This window comes from Penicillium bovifimosum, assembly GCF_028826915.1.
Source record: "Penicillium bovifimosum strain IBT 22155 chromosome Unknown utg000010l_segment0_segment0, whole genome shotgun sequence".
Classification (NCBI taxonomy): Eukaryota; Fungi; Ascomycota; class Eurotiomycetes; order Eurotiales; family Aspergillaceae; genus Penicillium; species Penicillium bovifimosum.
The window spans coordinates 154,745-172,686 of record NW_026622718.1 but is presented as its reverse complement, the minus strand read 5'-3'; the positions used below and the strand labels follow the sequence as shown (position 1 = coordinate 172,686).

General features: G+C 50.1%; 8 protein-coding genes across 8 annotated transcripts; 3 read left to right on the top strand and 5 right to left on the bottom strand.

Annotated features, from left to right (window-relative positions):
• Positions 1 to 18: 18 nt before the first annotated feature.
• N7515_010390 (translation machinery-associated protein 20) lies at positions 19 to 902 on the top strand (the record flags this gene model as incomplete). The annotated part of the gene is made up of 3 exons (XM_056671133.1): positions 19 to 32; positions 276 to 416; positions 512 to 902. The coding sequence occupies 3 exons, from the start codon at positions 19 to 21 to the stop codon at positions 900 to 902; spliced, it is 546 nt and encodes a 181-aa protein (XP_056516757.1).
• An 860-nt stretch (positions 903 to 1,762) lies between these two features.
• On the bottom strand, positions 1,763 to 2,794 carry N7515_010389 (GPI anchored serine-threonine rich family protein; the record flags this gene model as incomplete). The annotated part of the gene is made up of 4 exons (XM_056671132.1): positions 1,763 to 2,351; positions 2,427 to 2,561; positions 2,615 to 2,693; positions 2,743 to 2,794. 4 exons carry the CDS (start codon positions 2,792 to 2,794, stop codon positions 1,763 to 1,765), a joined length of 855 nt encoding a protein of 284 aa, XP_056516756.1.
• Positions 2,795 to 3,692: 898 nt separating this feature from the next.
• Positions 3,693 to 4,211, top strand: N7515_010388 (Aminoglycoside phosphotransferase; the record flags this gene model as incomplete). Its single annotated transcript, XM_056671131.1, has 1 exon — positions 3,693 to 4,211. One exon carries the CDS (start codon positions 3,693 to 3,695, stop codon positions 4,209 to 4,211), a length of 519 nt encoding a protein of 172 aa, XP_056516755.1.
• Positions 4,212 to 6,301: 2,090 nt separating this feature from the next.
• On the bottom strand, positions 6,302 to 7,600 carry N7515_010387 (phosphatase PAP2 family protein; the record flags this gene model as incomplete). Its single annotated transcript, XM_056671130.1, has 3 exons — positions 6,302 to 6,890; positions 6,953 to 7,461; positions 7,523 to 7,600. 3 exons carry the CDS (start codon positions 7,598 to 7,600, stop codon positions 6,302 to 6,304), a joined length of 1,176 nt encoding a protein of 391 aa, XP_056516754.1.
• A 1,736-nt stretch (positions 7,601 to 9,336) lies between these two features.
• On the bottom strand, positions 9,337 to 10,387 carry N7515_010386 (uncharacterized protein; the record flags this gene model as incomplete). Its single annotated transcript, XM_056671129.1, has 3 exons — positions 9,337 to 9,704; positions 9,781 to 9,961; positions 10,022 to 10,387. The coding sequence occupies 3 exons, from the start codon at positions 10,385 to 10,387 to the stop codon at positions 9,337 to 9,339; spliced, it is 915 nt and encodes a 304-aa protein (XP_056516753.1).
• A 908-nt stretch (positions 10,388 to 11,295) lies between these two features.
• On the bottom strand, positions 11,296 to 12,354 carry N7515_010385 (HNH endonuclease signature motif containing protein; the record flags this gene model as incomplete). The annotated part of the gene is made up of 1 exon (XM_056671128.1): positions 11,296 to 12,354. One exon carries the CDS (start codon positions 12,352 to 12,354, stop codon positions 11,296 to 11,298), a length of 1,059 nt encoding a protein of 352 aa, XP_056516752.1.
• Positions 12,355 to 12,760: 406 nt separating this feature from the next.
• N7515_010384 (RIC1 family protein) lies at positions 12,761 to 16,253 on the bottom strand (the record flags this gene model as incomplete). The annotated part of the gene is made up of 5 exons (XM_056671127.1): positions 12,761 to 13,561; positions 13,613 to 14,088; positions 14,149 to 14,416; positions 14,473 to 15,864; positions 15,930 to 16,253. 5 exons carry the CDS (start codon positions 16,251 to 16,253, stop codon positions 12,761 to 12,763), a joined length of 3,261 nt encoding a protein of 1,086 aa, XP_056516751.1.
• Positions 16,254 to 16,551: 298 nt separating this feature from the next.
• Positions 16,552 to 17,722, top strand: N7515_010383 (uncharacterized protein; the record flags this gene model as incomplete). Its single annotated transcript, XM_056671126.1, has 3 exons — positions 16,552 to 16,554; positions 16,602 to 17,620; positions 17,671 to 17,722. 3 exons carry the CDS (start codon positions 16,552 to 16,554, stop codon positions 17,720 to 17,722), a joined length of 1,074 nt encoding a protein of 357 aa, XP_056516750.1.
• Between the last annotated feature and the right edge of the window lie 220 nt (positions 17,723 to 17,942).

The window sequence follows — 17,942 nt, the reverse complement described above, 5'->3', positions numbered from 1 at the left end:
CATACACCCACCAGCATCATGTTCAAGAAAGAGTGAGTGAAACCCCTCCATCAATCCTCCGAGAGGCCTCCATACGCATAGCGGCTTGACCTGAGCTTCCTGCTTGCCAAATAGGTGCACGCATCTTCCTCCACCTGAAGACGACGTGAAGAGCGCAGAAGCTGCCAAAAATCCCCAATCAAGGAATAGACAGCTTCCATGGGACTTGAATCACGCTGTGATTATCAGTCAAATAGACAGATAGACAGACAGGCTAACCCAATTGCTTCATCTAGTATCCCCCCAAGCAACCGGTCGAAGGTCAAATCCTCCGTGCAGCGCGGCCTGCGCCAGAAGCTGCTGGAGACATATCCCGGCTTTGAGCCATTCATTGAAGATATTATGCCCAAGAAGGCTTCATTGGAAGCCGTGAAACTGTACGATACAACTCCCCTGGATTTCTCCAGCATCGGCATCTCCGCTCTCACCACTGCCTACACCCAAGACCGCAAGCTAACCAAAACAACTCCAGTCCCGACCGCGTGACCCTCTACACAATAGACTCCACCCCGCTCTTCTTCCAACCCATCGACGGACCGCCCGTCCCTCACCTCCGCCTCATCCACGCCTACCCCTCCGCCATCCCGACAATCCAGATCGACCGCGGTGCCATCCGCTTTGTGCTCTCCGGCGCAACCCTCATGGCCCCCGGTCTTACCTCGCCCGGAGGCCGGCTGCCTGATGCCGAGCATGCGCTTGAGGCGGGACAGATTGTCGGCGTTAAGGCTGAGGGTAAGGAGGAGATTTGCCTGGTTGGTATGCTGAAGGTTGGCACCGAGGAGATCAAGAGTAAAGGGAAAGGTGTTGTTATGGATGAGGGACATTATCTTGGTGATGGGCTTTGGAGATTGCATTTGGATTAGTGCGAATTGGATGGCATATACACAGTTATTAGGTCGTTTGTTTAGGCTTGGAACTATAGGCATGTATGGTGATTATGTGTTGGATGAATTGAATGAAATATTCCCCTGCATGAGTGTCCAGAATCCAGATATCGGTGAAGTCAACTGTCGAGTTCTACCCTTACCTCTACCTGGAAGTCAGTTTTTGTCGTTGTGAAGCAATCCTTCTTAGAAAATGATCTCTTCCTAACTACTGGCTACGACATCCTGAAACTGGGCGGTACTACTACTGGTAGAACCCAGGAGAAACTACATGTGAAGCAGAAGATAGCCGAGTGCAGCGAGCCCAGTCAAAAGACGCGAGAGGAACCATATCGCTGTAGCCTGTACGCAGTACGGAGTACGGAGTACTGCGATGATACGCCCTCTAGGTGCTTGAGTGAGACAGCAAATCGAACAAGACTAACAAGTACGAATTCGTTCTGTCGTGTTAAGCTACAAAGCGTAACGTCCGTCTGCACGGAGCTGTCAGCCTGCACACGACCTGGGTGGGGTATTATGGCTCGATGGCATACAGTAGAAGCTACAGGTGTTATTGATACTGTCAGGCAAGGTAGGACTAGGCAATTGAAACGAATCAATAAAACAGCGCAGGATGCGCACATTAATCTGGCGATGTAGTGTCGTCTACAGCCATAAACGAGACCTCGAAAGGCCAATTATCCTCTTTGCGAACCAAAAGGTGCACTTCTCATCACGTTTTGCATAACGAAAACATTTCAAGCCTGGGTTCTCACCATCCACAGTCTGATATTTGATTTGTACCTACTACACTGAAGTTTGGCATCACAGCAATCGGCAGGTAACCCGTCAGTACCAGCTTAGAGGTTGAAGCCGAGAACACCAGCCAGAAGACCAGCGACAACGCCGGGAGCAGCAAGAGCCATCGCACTACCCTTGGAGTGAGTTGGAAGGGCAACTGTAGTGGTCGTGCTACCAGCAGAGTCGGTAGCGTAAGAGGTGCTAGTTGCCAGATCGGAGTCGCTCGAAGTCTTGACAGTGTTGGTGGTAATTCTGGTAGTGGTGATAAGTTCAGTGGCTGTAGTCGAGGAAACAATGGTGTTGTTTCCGCCAGTGGTATGAGTGCCAATGGTCGACTCTCCCGTGGAAACCGCGGTGGTGGGAACACTGAACGTCAAGGTACCGGTGATGGTGAGCTCAGTCTTGGTGGAAACATCAGTCTGAGAAGTAGCAGTGGCTGAGGTACCAGTCGAGGTAGCTGAAATGATCGAAACGGTCAATGTAGAAAGTCCATCGGCGGTGGAAGCTTCGTTGGTGGTAGAGGCACCCTCGGTGGTAGAAGCGTTCGACAGGCCCTTAGCGGGAGGGACAACCTCGAACTGCGGAGACTGTGCCAGGATGCCGGTGTTCGGGACTGTGTTGGACACCAGGTTAACTTGGTAACCGATACTGGTGCAAGTCAGATATTAGTTTCCTTGAACATGTCCAAATCCGATAGACGGGGGACGGGTGGTTGATTCTTACCCATGGTCGATGTCCTTCAGACCAGGGACTGTGTAGGAGCCCTTGGTCGTGTCAATACCGGAGGCGACCCTCTCTTCAACCCTGGGATGGGCATTGTTGTTGACAATCACGATATCGAAGGTCTTGGGATCGGTCCTGATTCTTGTCAGTTTCACGTAAGCTGGGGAAACAACATATGGTATACACACTCGACGGAGGACCACTTCACGGTGAAGGGGACGGATACATCAATCGCGTTGCCATTCTCAGGTTCGGTGATCATGAGACCTTGACTGATGTTAGAAAGAGCCTCAGTCTACACGGGCGATCAACTTACCACCAACCGAGATAGCCAGAGGCAGAAGAATCAAAGTGACTGAGAGACGCATCTTGAGTCAATCGAAGTGTCGATGGACGATGAAACAATGTGATGAGGAGGGGAAGATGCGTGAGAGAGACGTTACCAGTCGAGCAAACACGCAATATAAGAGTGTCACCAGGTGACTTCCCTCATGTGATTCTTCAACCGCTGACGCGCCTTTTGACCCAGTTGCCTCCTGAGCCAGTCCAGCCTGATGACATCTTGATATTCCGATAACCGGGACGGCTCTGTTGTAGAAAGTGGAGCAAAATGTCTATTGCAGATCGGCAGACTCGAAAATCCAGGATGAACTGTCGATTTTGTCTGCCCTGCGTCTACGTCGGTAGGTAGTGGATGGTCGAAGTAAGATAATATCTACGTATCTAGTCGGAAGCGAGTGTACCTAGTTCTTCGTACACGTGCCCTATCTCTCTCAAGAAGTGTACAACATAGCCTTGGTGGCGGTAGTGCTGTCTACGTATCTGGCGCACCTCGATAAAGACATGGATGGGCCGCGACGCGCGATATCAGAATGTCCTCGAGCTGCGTGAGCTCAGGCAGGTGTGAGGGTACCCGATCCGGCTGTATCCCATTCAATTGACCATACAGCCATACTGGTTGGTCCTTGTCTGCCTTTCGGCAGCGCTGACACCGGGACACGCCCATCCTCAAGCTTCATGTCAAGCCACCACTCCAGGCAATGTGAGCAGGTCTTCATTTTGTAGTCTTGCTGCCGGGCCTGGAAGGGCAAAATCAAGTGGCAATCCCGACTGCTAACATCTTGTTTGTCTGAGTACGTGGGATCTGCGAGTACTGTTGGAGGTGCTGATGAAGGCGAAGGCCTTGATCTCGACTGGCTGACATTCTCATGGCACTGCAGGCATTGCATCGTCACTGTATCCACGCGCCTCGAGCAAAAGTGGTCGATGGAAGCCTTCGATTGGAACGGCCTATCCCGTGACACCCAAGGGAAAATCGCTGCGCAGGTTGCTGAAATGATCCAAGAGATGCACTCTATTGAGCTTTTGCAGCCTGGCCCCACTGGTGGAGGACCATGTCGGGGTCGGTTCTTCACAGATTACAGCGCTGGGCCGTTTATGGACACTGCTGAAATGGAAGCTTGGTTTAACCACAAGCTCGATATCTGCAAGAGCGTCCATCAAGCCCCAAATGACATCCCTCCATTCCATTTGACCAAGTTTGTTCTTACACACCACGACATCAGTCCTCAAAACCTGATCTTAGATCAAGATGAACAAGTGTGGTTGGTTGATTGGGCATATTCTGGTGCATATCCTCCTGTCTTTGAAAGCGCGGCATTGGCAATCCAGCCATTTTTCACTGATTTCAATAAAGCGGTGTTATCCCTTATTCCACGCTACCCTGAGGAGGAAAGGCAACTTGATTCAATTGCATATGGATTAACCACCGCGGCATTGGCCTAAGGGAGGCTTAAATGGAAGCGGACGACACCCGTCGCGGCGTACCATATCTCCCACCAGGTCAGAAATAGCTGGTTGAAGGAAATTCCGTTGGACAACAATGAGATTAAAACATTTCACAATGCTAAAATTCCTCTTGTTCGTTCGCTTCCACTTGTTCATGCTCTATACCTTCTGCTTGTCTCCAAAGGGGAGGAGAAATTACCCTCAACATGAAGCACATAGGGAAACGAATGTCCACCCAACCTAACGTGGATCCTCGTTGTTCGGGCACCCCGGATATTCGGGCAGGAACTTCAAAACATCAACTTTCCTACTTTTTTTAAACGCCAATTAATCAACCAGAAACCCATAAATTTTACTAAACTAAGTTTTGGGGCATTTGTTAAGAGAATGCCCTTTTTTATGACACCCAGAACAGGCGATTTGCCGACGCATAGGGGGTAAAACATGGAGTGTAGGTTCAACATAGGGTTCTAGAGCGGATGTAGGACGAGATATATATCTCACACTTGCACCTTCCTCACCACCAACATTGGTAGTAGGACCATAAAGCTCGGTTAAACCGCCTCTACTGGGTATTTGCTTCATTAGTTTGTCCATCTTTCTTGTCTGCTTTCTGTTCCATTCCCATAAATGCTCAATTTCATCCCGCATCAAGATACGCTCATCAACTAACTTGACCGACAATATTCACCCATTTGCGACTGCCATCCTGCAAAACACCCCTCCGACCGGTACAGAATGACTGTGTAATGTCATTTGTCACTGCAGTAACTCCCATTGCAAACCCTGGTTCGTCAAAGTTGTTGATATCATCCGAAGTGATACCATATTGAGCACTCGTTTTTCCAACAGGCTTGAACCTCTCAATAATGGTATTTGGATCTTCCAGCAAGTCGCGTTTATAGCTATAACCACGAGAGAATTGACTAGAAAGCTCGGGATGTCGTTTGATGTATCGTGTTGGCCAATTATTGCCAACGGTCTGGAGGGTATCCCCTCTGCGGGTTTCGAGTTGTATATTGGCTATATCTCTCGACATGGCGATCGTAAGAGCAGCACCTCTAGTAACCATAGAGATTAACCTATCCTGGATTGATCCTCTTAGTGATGGGTGAATTTATGGCTTGTAGCCCTCATGACAGACCAAATAGTAACCACCTGAGTCCCGCGTAGACCGCGGGAATTTGAAAGAGCGAGCAGCAGCAGCAATGGAGGTAACCCAGCCATTTTTAATAACCTTAATTACAAGCAGAATTCTGTCTACCTGCTCAACTAATTTCTAAGATTTTTGACCACGGATTGGTGGCATGGTAGGCATTTGAAAATTGGAGGTTTGGTGAGGAGAGGAAAATTGAGGTGCCTGCCCGAATATCCGGGGTGCCCGAACAACGAGGATCCACGTTACCACGACCACTGAAATCCCAACAAAATCGTGACGCGCTCCGGCACTTGCAGATGCAAAAAGGAAAGACTTTGGCATTTCTTTTAGAATACGCCACAATGGCAGCGCGAGTGCGATAATTTTTCACGCTTTTTCAAGATTGTTCTCAGCCGATTGCCAATACAGCCGGGCAATACTTCGAGCCAAGCGTCACGAGCAAACTTGAAGAGAAACGCTAACCGCTTCTGGCTCGTATGAAGCCTGAGGCTGCAGCCTCAATTCAAAACGGGTACTTACGTAGACTGCAGGTGTTCACTCATTAATCCTAGACGCAGATCTTCCGGTAAAGCCCCACCCTCTGCGCTATGTAGAGGGCTGGTGGATCACGATCGTCGACTCCGAACCTTCTATGTAAGCACTAGCAGAGGCCCCCTGTTCGTATAACAACTAAGTTCTGACCACACTGACAGATAGGTAGTGGAAGCCACAGAAATACAAACTCTTCGGTCTAACGGCTTGAAAACTTTCTCTGTTCCTGCCCAGGATTCATACAGTTAAGCGGAAGCGGTGCGCAGCAGAGATGAAGAGCAGACCAAAGAAGGGTGAATCTAACATGACAATCTATTAACCCTCGATGAAAAGATAAAGACGGCTGTAGGCCATGGCCCACCCAGTCACAACAAGTATATAGAAGTCTTCTCAAAGTCTATCGAGGTACCTGCAAAGCTCGTTTCCTGCAGGCCCGATCACCCGTGGTAGGCACAGGCTTTGCGAGTCGCAAGCACCAACAAAACGCATACTCGAGCGGAAGTAACAAGATAAGAATCCTATTGCAGTAGAAGGACAGGGTCACCGTAAAGATGGCCACCACAGCATCGAGCCAGTAGTGATTGGCGGTGGCGACAATGACGCTGAGGACCAAGATTGGATAGCAGATAGCGAGTGCCAAAAAGCCAAATTGGGTCAGAGATGACGTCTGCGTTGACTGTCCCCGGAGTCTCTGCAGTACTCCAGAGTAGTGCAGAAAGGTGCAGCCGATCACAAAGGCATAGGTGAAGTGAAGACTCGGCATGGCTGCAAATTGATTCACGGACTTTCCGCCGACCCAGATGCTTTCCGCGTTGCCTTGTCGGACGGTGTCGTAGAATCCGTACGAGTCCGGGAGCAATCGTGGCGGCATGCATGGGTAGAAGCAGAATACCAAGAAGGCCGCAAGATTCCCCAGAGTCATGGTCCGGCGGGCCAGGGCAAAAGATGCATGGTCCTTGGCAACATAGTAATACCAGGAGAGGAATCTATCAGGTCAGTCGATGTGTCGGTGCATTGCAGGCAGGTGGGCGTGGGATTCAATACTCACAACACTGTTCCGGGAATATGAATTAATGAATAAATCCGGTTGAACATGGTCAGAATGGAGGGATGATTTTGAATGAAAAAGGACTGGAAATCCGATTCCTGGATAGGGAAGACCCAGGACGCGGTGTTATGTTCAAAATTGAGGATGTCAATGGCGTGGTCTCGCGCCACTTGGACGACTCCTATCTGGGCCGGGGAGAGCCACTGTGCTACTCCTTTGGTCACGGAATAGAACAGATAATTCATGATCCAGTAGAACATCTCGACCAAAAAGGGCAGTTTCTGCAAGATTCTGCTGTGATAATAGTGCGCCCAGCGTGACGAGTCTGGCGTCTTGATGCGGAGCCCGAATACAGTCTCCGATTTGGCATGAAGCTCGCTGGCGAGTTGAGCATCGCCCTCTTCCAAGAGAGCGTAGTCTCCAAACCGGGCTTGCTCTTCATTGGCACTTTTACTGGAGTCTCGGCGGCGATTCACAATCAACGATCCCACCATAATCCCCACCACCACCTGCACACAGAATTAATATCAAAGGCTCTCGATAGGCCCGGGGAGGAGGGGGGGGACATACAATCGGCTCCAGCCATGCGTGAGACGCTAATTGGGGTTTACCCAGGTCGGGTGTCTCGCGAGTAAAATTGGTCGCCATATTTATATATATAAAGATGGTCAAATGGCCTTGTTTCCCCCGAAGCCAAATCGTGACCAATGGTGAAAGAGATTCCTCCTACAGGCTTGGAAATCCAAGCAAAAATGAGGAAAACACAGAGGAAGGGGGGACGCGAGATGCGAAGGCTGACCGGATGAACATGTCCGAGGCTGCATAACGAGAATACTCAAAGGTGGAGATTGACCTCTCTCATGATTGGTGCGCGTATTCGTGTTAGCTTTCGCTTTTCGCTTCTTCTTTCCTTGCTTCGAGCTCACTAGCTTCATTCAAGCTGGTTGTATTTCTCTATTTCATGTTGAATTGTCAATATATCCTTTGTCTCGGGCAAAGTATCCTCTGTGTTGTGACTGTTGTCCTTGTTTCACAACTCTAAAGGGGAGATCAATTCCTTGACCTGGCTGTAACAAAAAAAATAATATTTAAGCAGAAAGTTTATAAGCCACGCTAGTCCAGATCGGGTCCAATCATGCAGTTGCTCCTTGGCACCAAAGTGGGGGAATTCCAGCCAATCAGAAACAGGTGATTTGCCACTAAATCGAGTCGTCCCGTGACTGACCAGACCGACGACTCAGAGATTTGCATTCCAAAATTTACCAAATGTCTACGAAATGGAGCTTACAATTACTACTCCCATCATAACATCATATGAACAGATATACCTAGTGATATACAGTATTATATTTGTATACTATCAACCAACATGTATGAGAGAAAGCAGCTCCCAGTTACCAGATGAGAATGCTGGATGATTTTCGGACTCTGGATCCGAGCGAATGAAAGAGTTGGAAAGGAACAAAACCATGGCAACCTCTCTCCGCAATACAATGACTAGGGGACAGGCAAAGGTAGCCCCTACTTCGGGCGCATTGGAGCAGCACCTGGGTAGGGCTTGAGGCTCCCCTCGAGACTGCGAAGCCCTGGAGCTGGGCATGCTTGTTGATCGCTTCAACAGCCTGCTCAATTGAGCGATACAAGGGCTTGCCAAATTCAGAGATAGACGAGGGAGGGAGGGCGTTGAAAATGATAGACATGATGAATGCAGAGGCTGGATACGGGGGATTGACGGCGTGACGCGGGCGGGAATATGGAAATTGGCAATGAATCAGCGAAGAAACAGGATACGGATACATCTGACGTACATGGATAGAGGAACATCTGAGAAGCATGTGATGGCCTAGTATAGGTCATGGCAACGGCTTTTGTCCCAGTTTGAACCTTGATGGAATGATATACCTATCTCATCACCATTTCCCCATCATGCAAGCCCTCATTAGTACACGGAAGTTAACACAACCACGGGGTTTTATAACCTAGAACATCGCCGGGCGTCACTTCGACACACCAAGAGCGAGCTGGGAGGCGAAATTAACTTGCAGTTTTTGTTCACAAGGTATTGCCGTATTGGGAACACGACCTCGAGCTCTTGTTGGATTATTCTCGTGTTGGTCCCTACCGGCATACCGAACTGTCTGTGTTTGGTGTTGACAAGAAAGGCTACAAAAGGTATAGTGAGTACAGAAGGTTCATTGGGTAATAAGTCTAATCAAACAAAATGCTGTGGTCCATCCATGGATAAACAGATATGGTCATAAGCCATCCAATGGAGGTCAATGCCTCTCACCACTAGGGATCCATTTGTAGAGAGCTCCATGCCGGTTGGGTTGGTCGGGGTGCATTAGACGCAACATCACCTGGAAAAGTGCTCCAAGATCAACCTAATCCCATTCGGAATCCATCGCGCCTTCCAAATATTTTCCATCCCCTCCCCGTTTCACTTCAGATCCCTCATCTTCCTGCTCTTCGGGCTTGCCGAAAAGGATCAGAGGCCTAAATGGGTGGAACAATTTTCGCTTTGGTCCCTTTGGCCTTTCCACCTTAGCCTTCGCCCTCCGAATCGCTGTAGACGCAAATTTCTTCGCAAACGTCTCTAGTCCAGGCTTGACAACATCGTAGTGAGCGTCGTGCGCCATTTCGTCCCAGAACTCCAGGATCCCCACCCAGTCTCCCCTTGCTAACCTGTAGTTTCCGGTTTGACAGATGTCCCAGTGCAGTCTGAGTTGGACAGCTAAATTACTCCAGATATCTATAGAAAGTGAGATGTTAGAACAGAGGTTTGTACATCAGCGATAATCGAAAAGTAGAAAAGTCTAAGAACATACCTTTGATGAAATTCTTTCCAAGCGGAGATGTCTTATCCCAATCCAAGAGCCGTTGAATCCAGTAGAACACGTCGGCGAAATCCCGGGGGTTGAAATTATGACGAAAGTACGAATGTAGAGCCCCTGGGTCCGTCATGTTCTTGAGGACAATGTCCTCGGTAACAACGTCCTCAATGTACGCCTGGTTACAACCTATTAACCTCTGCAAAAACGAGAGAACTCGATAGTAAAAAAAACTTACCTTGAAGCGTTTCATCGTGGTGCTCTTCCAACCACGAGTCCAATTGCCAACGTCTTTGTACAACTGATTGTACTCGTAAGTGTTACTGTCCAGGTTGGGAGAGATCGTCCGAATCAACTTGTCCGTGTCCTCATATGCTGTGAAGTAGCGAAGGTAATGCCACCGTACGACTTCATTGAGACGTTCTCGGTCACCCACTCCCTCTTCCTGGGTAGACACTGTGTTGGGAGGTGGGTTCCGACGACTGTAGGTTCTCCTCTTCGGGGACGGGGGATCACCGGAGAAATACGTAACAAAATTGCTTGACGAGGGACTGTTGCTTCCATCACTGGTGGATACCGGGGTCTCACACTGTGTATGCTTCATTAGTATCAGTACTGATTATAAAAAGGATGAATATTCAAGACAACGATAATAACATACCTCCCGGTTACGCTTTCCTAGCTGGCTTTTGAACCTAACGGGGGATCTTCTGTAAATAGAGCATGGTCATGACCGCGCATGGATGCCGGAAGTGGCGGGGATGAAGGTGGTGTTCGATTTCGGGTATTGTTGTGAGTAGCCATCATGGATGGAGAGATCCCTCGTATGATGGTGTCAAGTAGGATGGTTTAAGGAAGATCGAGGGAGTAAAGATGAGGAGGAAGTGGATGGGGGTGAAATAGGTACGCGGATGTGGCTCCATCGCGCTGATCGCGCTAGTGACACGTTTCGCGAGCGCGTTTCTGTCCCATTAGATGGATATTTTTCAGGTTAGAAGGTTTTAAGTGGTGACTAATATAATAATCTATGCGTTAGCACTTCGGAAGATCGTAATTGCTCAATGGAATATCATTGTAGGCCGAATGAAGATAATTATTTAGATCGACTGGAATGCAGATATGAAAGTGTGGGGAAACCGTATTCTCACTATCAAGATAAGATACCGTATCTGATAAGATACCGTATCTCAGGGTCTACCGTATTTTCGTTGCATACTGTACAGTGTCATTGGTTGTTCATCTTCCTTTCGTACCTGAGCGTAACATTAAACTAAGCATCCTACCTCAAAAGACCTGCGCGTAGAACAATGCCCGTCGGTCTGGTACTTGAGTGAACTTGGTAAACGAGAGTCGCGCACGCAATGGATGCGACTGTTACGGAAAGGGAAGACAGCAGAAGCCATGAGACTGGACATTTACTAGTTGATGAGTTCAGTATTAAGTTAGCTAAAGATAGTGGTGCAGTCCATCACCCTGGCCTAACCTGCGACAGCGACCATGACAACCGTTCTCCTATGCCCATGGTTTATTCCCGGTGCCAGAGCCTTGCTTCCCCCGGGGACGTTGCTCACGTTGCTTTTCTGCAGAGTTTGGGTCACCGGGCGTCTCGTTGACTTTCGTTCTTAGTAGCGAGAGGCTGCTGACCGCAAGAAGGTCCTCGAGGTTGGTGCCTCCATCGGGCGCAAGCCCACCACAGTCGCCGAAATCTCTCAGAATCTTGTCGATGATCTCCCCCTGGCCACTCATATGTAGGAAGTTGCCAATACACGCGTGGATTTGGAGAAATCGGGGGTCTGGAAGTTCCCAACTTCCTTTGTGGACCCTGAAAGCGACGAGCGAGTTCTCGGGCAACTCACGTAGTACACTTGTTGGGACCGCCCCTGGAAAGGCCTTGATCCGGTACTGGTGAGGCACGCCGGCTGCTTCAAAAACGATGTTGAATTGACCGAATTCTTTGTGAAACCGCTGGTCTAGCATCATCATGTTCTTCTCCGAATTGATCTGTTCTGAGGTGAAGGACATCTCACGAAGAACTGGAAAATATCGCTTCAGATTGACCCAGATACTCGCATGTCTATTAAATACCTCGCTGTCACTGGCCCGAAACGATCCAAGAGCAAATGGAATGATGTGAGCAGCTTCAAGACGGGTCGTTAGTGCGTTGGGTGGATGGTCGTGGTCGAAACTGTAATACCCCGTTGCAAGGCATTTATTCCCATCTCTCTCTAGGCAGTGGCGCCGGAGTTGCAACTGGGGGTTTCTGGTGATGGGCTCGATATTGAGGCCCTTGAGAGTCTCGGTTGAATCTTCAACCCCAGAACGCGGAGACGGAGTGGCTTCGGTAGGTGTCTTGCCGCCATGCGCTCGCATGGGTACTACTAAACCAGTCCTGATACTTTCGACCAGTTGCCGAAGCTCTTCGTCGGTTTCACACGCTAAAATATCTTCCACCAAATTGTTGCTTCCGTCAGTAGTTAGTACCTTGCAGAAGTCACGTAAGAAGTCAGTGGTATTGTCCACCGTTCCAGATGGAATATAAGCTCTCAGCCTTGGGCTCAGCTTTCGCTCCATTTTCTAGCTTGATTATGAGAACACCGAGAAGACTTGAAGGCATAGAAGGACTCACCGTCTTGGATGAGGACGACATCTTACTGATCACCCAGCTTGGGGTCAGTCTGGAGGGTAATTAGTTCTGGTTAAAGTAAGGCGGCCGATTCAACTTGTCAGTCGAGGACATTCGAAGGTTTTGTTTTTGTGATGCACTGATGATATTGATGACTGGGTACGATCGATTGGTTCAAGGCTTGGCTAAAAGGCCCGATGACGAAGAGTGCGGATTGGTTGGTGGGGAGCTGTGCGAACGGCGCAACTCAAAGCCACTTAAGCCACTTAAGCCATCATCTGGCAGGAAAATGGGAGTGTGAGATCACTTTGAATTTATTATCTTAGATCTAACTATTCTAATGCTCATTGATTATCAAGATGGATCTTCTGCAGAATATGGGTTTTCATCTGATAGATCACCATCTCGCCCGCTGGGAAGAGGGGACAGGGACGAGGTTCGGGAAAGAGATGACCACGATGGCGACCTGACTGCTAGGTTCAACCCCAGGCCATGGATTTCCGCAGATCCAAACCGAGTGACCGCGCCAGAGGGTGCGCCCTTGGTGGCAGGCCGTGAGTCGGATCGTAGACCAACTCGGGCAATCGCGCGCTTGAGCATATCCCCAGAAGCATCCAGTGCAATGAGGAAGCGGGCCAGCTCAGCACACAACTCCCAGTCGCCCTTTTGGGAGGCGAGAGCAATTAAACGAACGACGTATTCTTCGATGCGGCCGTCATTCCCTTGCTCCTCATCGTCCTCAAAAGCTTGCAGCACAAGCAGGTAACCAACGGCGGTTTTGAGGGCATCAAGTTTCAAGGCCTGTTCGAACAGGTCTTTGGGTGGAGGCAGGTAGGTGAAAAGCGTTCGCCATGACCGGAGCTCGGTTTTCCGTGTGCATTGCACAACAATCTCAAGGTACTCCCTGACCGGCAGAGACGCCTGAAGAAAAGCGATGACAGTGGGAAGAAGTGGTTCCGCGCGTTCTTGTGGTTTCAAACTCTTATTGGCTCGGCTGATATTGTCCACTTCGTCATCCAGTACGTGATGAAGCAGGATCTCCAGTCCATGGGCAAAATAAGACAGATGAGAGAAGTGACGACAAAGAGCAAGGGCAGCAGCTGTGCCAACATTGATAAGGCCATATTGGAGGATATATGGGAGGAAGAGGTGCGTCTAAGGCCCACAAGTCAGCAGAGAAGAAGTTTCAGAGAGAAGGTCACCTACCCGGATGGCAAACTTCAGAACAGTAAATGTCACGTCGCGTCGTTGGATCATTTCTGATTCAACGCCGAGCACGATGCCCTTGTTCAGCAAGACAGACAGTGGATAAAAGTCCAGAGGGATACTGAGTGGCGCCGGCACCGTCTCCTCCCGCAAAATATCTTCAACATCATTCCAAGCTAACAAATCTTGGCCACGGAACATCCATAGCGAGTCCCTAAGTGACAGACTGTTGTGAGGGGGCTCCAGTGCCATGTCAACCGAAGGACTTGCAGGCAAGGGTTCATCCATCTGGGGTGAGAAATTGAAGGATAACTGGTCACGCATCAAGATGTAATACTCCACATCATGGGATATTACGCGCATGTCGTATTTGAGATCGCCGGCATCCGACACAGTGGGCTGCAACAGGACCAAATTTCCGTCAACGAGTAGAAGAACGGATGCGACTTTCACGTCTTGCGATGGCTCACCATTTCCTGCGTTCCCGTCAGTACTATGCTTCAAAGTCAACCAGAGAAGAGAACAAGATCACTCACGTATTTGCTCCTCGGGTAAGACCCAGCTGATTGATCGGACGCGAGTTGGTGCGCGGACAATGCCATTGAACGCGATCTGCCCAACTGGGACGAGGGTTATTTGGGGTTGTGTTGAGTTGATGATATAATGGTACAGAATGTTATCGTAGGTATAGACCAAAAGAGAATCTTCCCCAGAGGCGCCAATGAACACAACCGGAGATGGTAAATATTCGGTGAACATGATCGAATTGTTACCGAGAGAAGCCTCGCGTGAATACAGGCGGATCTTTCAAGCCAAGTCAGGGTTGTCAAAACATAATGCAGGTTGGACAAGTACGGTACCTCGTATGACCCGTCGCTCTCGACTGCTGTGATCAGTATGTGACCGTACCAACACATGCCTCCCCGCACCGCGAACGAATGCTCGGCCTGTGAATCTTCAAATACTTTCCATCGTCCACTGTTGACGCTGTAGTGTGCGAGACCCCGTCGACCTGCGATTGCAACATATCGTCCATCTTGGGACACGACGCAAGATCGAATCGGCCACTGTGAATGGAGATATGCGGGAGGGTACTGGGCATGATGCCACAATGAATCCTTTCCTGAGATCGTCATGAGATCTGGAAGATCATGCCCTCGGTAGAGGATGAACTCAGTCCCCGTTTGCAGCAAGCCTCGAGCCAAATTTGCAGACGAAAAGCAACCAGTCAAGGCACTGCGGGCTGTCTCCAGCGCCCACAGGCGACGGTCGTTCCGTCCAGACAAAATGATATCTGACCCACCGCCAATCCAACATCCGTCCGCAACTCCAGTCAACCAATCCTCCCCATTGGTCTTTGCCAACTTCGAGTCCACCGAAAAGCTATTCCCCCCGGCCTTTCCAAAGACACTCCATATTGCCCAGCCATTTTCAAACCCAGCAAAGAGACAATATCCATCTGGGGAATAGCTCATGAAAGTTAGAGCGCCGGTGGTAGCAGGCGTTGCTGGCAGATGGAGCTTCTGTGAAAGTGGGATGTTGCCCATGTAATCCTTCGCAGTGTAGACTAGGACCTCACCGTTGGAGCAGCTCAGCGTTAAAAGGGAGAACCGGGCATTCACAGTCACCTTGAGCGCCTTTTCTCCGTCATCTTTCGGATCGTGGAAGCAATGTCCATGAAACAGACTTTTTACTTCATGGTCTTGCTGTGTCCCCAAATCGCGTTGCACAGCATATGCTTGACCATTGCTGGTAATCCAGATCAGAAGATTCATTGCACGATCATAAACCATGTCCACGATAGAGACCTTCTTGGGGGTTTTCAGAATGCGACTCAATAACTCTGAGGTGGTTTGGGTTGTTCCCGCCTCAGGCGTCCAGCGAATGCATTGTATGGCTGGTGGTTTCACAGTGGCGACGACAAGTTCTTGGTCCAGCGCCAGCGCCTTGACGATTCCCGACTCGACCTTGATCGCCATTCGGAAGCGGATGCTCAGGTCGCCAACCACATTGGCCTCTTCAACTGAAGAGAACAGAGCTAACTGTTGACGGCGATGATGTGTGGAATGGTCGAATCGTTGTTGATAAACTCGAGTTGTTGAGGCCGATGCCACCGAGTATGTGAGCAGGTAACCGTTCAGGGTCTGCACAACCAGTATAGTTGAATCCGGGCGCATGAGGAGTGAGACATTGGGGCCATATGTTTCCAGGGAGAATCTAGAACGGGTGACAGCGGTAACCACTGCTGTAGGCTGGACTGGTTGTTAGTGACCAGCTCCAACTCTGTCCATGAACCATGACATCACCATCAACATACCCTAGTCTGCCAAAGAGCAATTGACGACTCTGATATTGTAGCAAACATCAGACCAGAGCGAGATACGCAGATTCCCTTGATAGCTTCCTCTCCCCATCCTGCTTTGCCTGTTTCTGAGGGAAGATTGGTTCGCGACTCATTGGGCAGGGAGCCTGGAGACCCATGTTGAGCACGATCGTCGTTTGTGTTCTCGTTAATGTCGGAGGAGCTGCGGTCATGGATCGAAATCGATTCCTGGATATCGTGATCGTCATCGGAGGGGACATAGGCAATGTTGGGCCCGTTGACCGCGTAGACCCGGGGAACCCCATTGGGCCAGTACATTGCTCAGGTTGGGTTTAGGGGGAATTATGCACAAAGCTCACCTGGAGTCATCTCCAGCAATCGATTCTCCGTCAGCAGAGCAGACAACCCCCTATACACACACAATTCGAGCGCTAAAACAGAAAGTCCAACGGGTTGGAAACAGACCGGGGAATCGATAAGCTTCGATCACGTGCCGGAGCTCTTCCCCCGCATTGCCTCATCTGTTTCTACTCTTTTTTTTTCACTCTTCCCGTGTTAGTGATTCATGTACATCTTTTGTCTTTCAATTTGAAATATCACTTGAAACATCACTATTATGGTAGGACTTGCACTTGCTGTCTTAGGCTCGTGCTAACTTGATGACAGGCTCCAACCGATAGCAAGAAGCGCTTGGCTTTGGCCATCATCGATTTCCTGGGCTCTAGTCTGAAAGATGGCACACTTACCGCCGACGATGCCGAGTCGATCGAGATCGCACAGTCTTGTATCGCTGATACTTTCAAAGTTGACCCGACCGATGAAGCTGCTGTGAAAGATGCCGTGGGCGGACAATCGCTGGTGGGAATCTACAGTGTCTACGAGAAGTTGCGCAACAAGTCCACCCCGCCAGCCACTGGCGCCGGCGCTGAGACTTCCGGAGATGCGAAGCCCAAGGCGGGCACACCTACACCGGAATCCGACAAGCTGAAGTCCGAGGCTAATGCCCTCATGGCCAAGAAGGACTACGCCGCTGCCATTCAGCAATACACCAAGGCTCTCGAGATTGCTCCAGCGAACCCCATTTATCTTTCCAACCGCGCAGCCGCATACTCCGCTTCCGGCCAGCATGAAAAGGCTGCCCAGGATGCCGAACTCGCCACCGCTGCTGATCCCAAGTACTCCAAAGCGTGGAGCCGTCTCGGTCTCGCTCGCTTCGACCTCGGAGATTACCACGCCGCCAAGGAAGCATACGAGAAAGGTATCGAGGCAGAAGGCAACGGTGGCAGTGAGGCCATGAAGCGTGGTTTGGAAACCTCCACTCGCAAGCTGCAGGAGGCCACTCGTACCAGCGAGCCTCCTTCCGAGGAACTTGACACTGCACCTGGTGCCTCACGTGGTAGCGGTGGTGGTATGCCCGACCTTTCTTCCTTGGCCGGCATGTTTGGTGGCGGCGGCGGTGGTGCCGGCGGCGGTGGTGCCGGCGGAATGCCAGACCTGGGCTCCATGATGAGCAACCCGATGTTCGCCAGCATGGCACAGAATCTCATGAGCAACCCTGATATGCTTGGAAACTTGATGAGCAACCCTCGTCTTCGTCAGATGGCAGAAAGCTTCGGCCAAGGTGGCGGCGGCGGCGGCATGCCTGACATGTCCAGCCTGATGAGCGATCCCAGCATCGCAGAGATGTAAGTCTACCGAATGCCCAGGAATTCACCTACTGACAACTTGTTCATAGGGCTCGAAACATGATGGGCGGCGGTGCCGGCGGTGCCGGCCCTGGAAAATAGACCCAAAACCTGGAAGAGGGAATAAAATGGGAAGGCTCCATCTGATATACCATATAGCAAATCCATGTTTCAAAGCCTTAGAGTCTCCGTAGATATCGAAGCACTGGCAGCCCGAGGCCGTGAATTGTTGTCCTTTTCTCTTCCTTTCTTCCTGTTCTCGTCTGCCTCCCGTTCGCCTTTCAGCCTGGATCCATGCCGGAGGACTTTCTCCTCTTCTGCT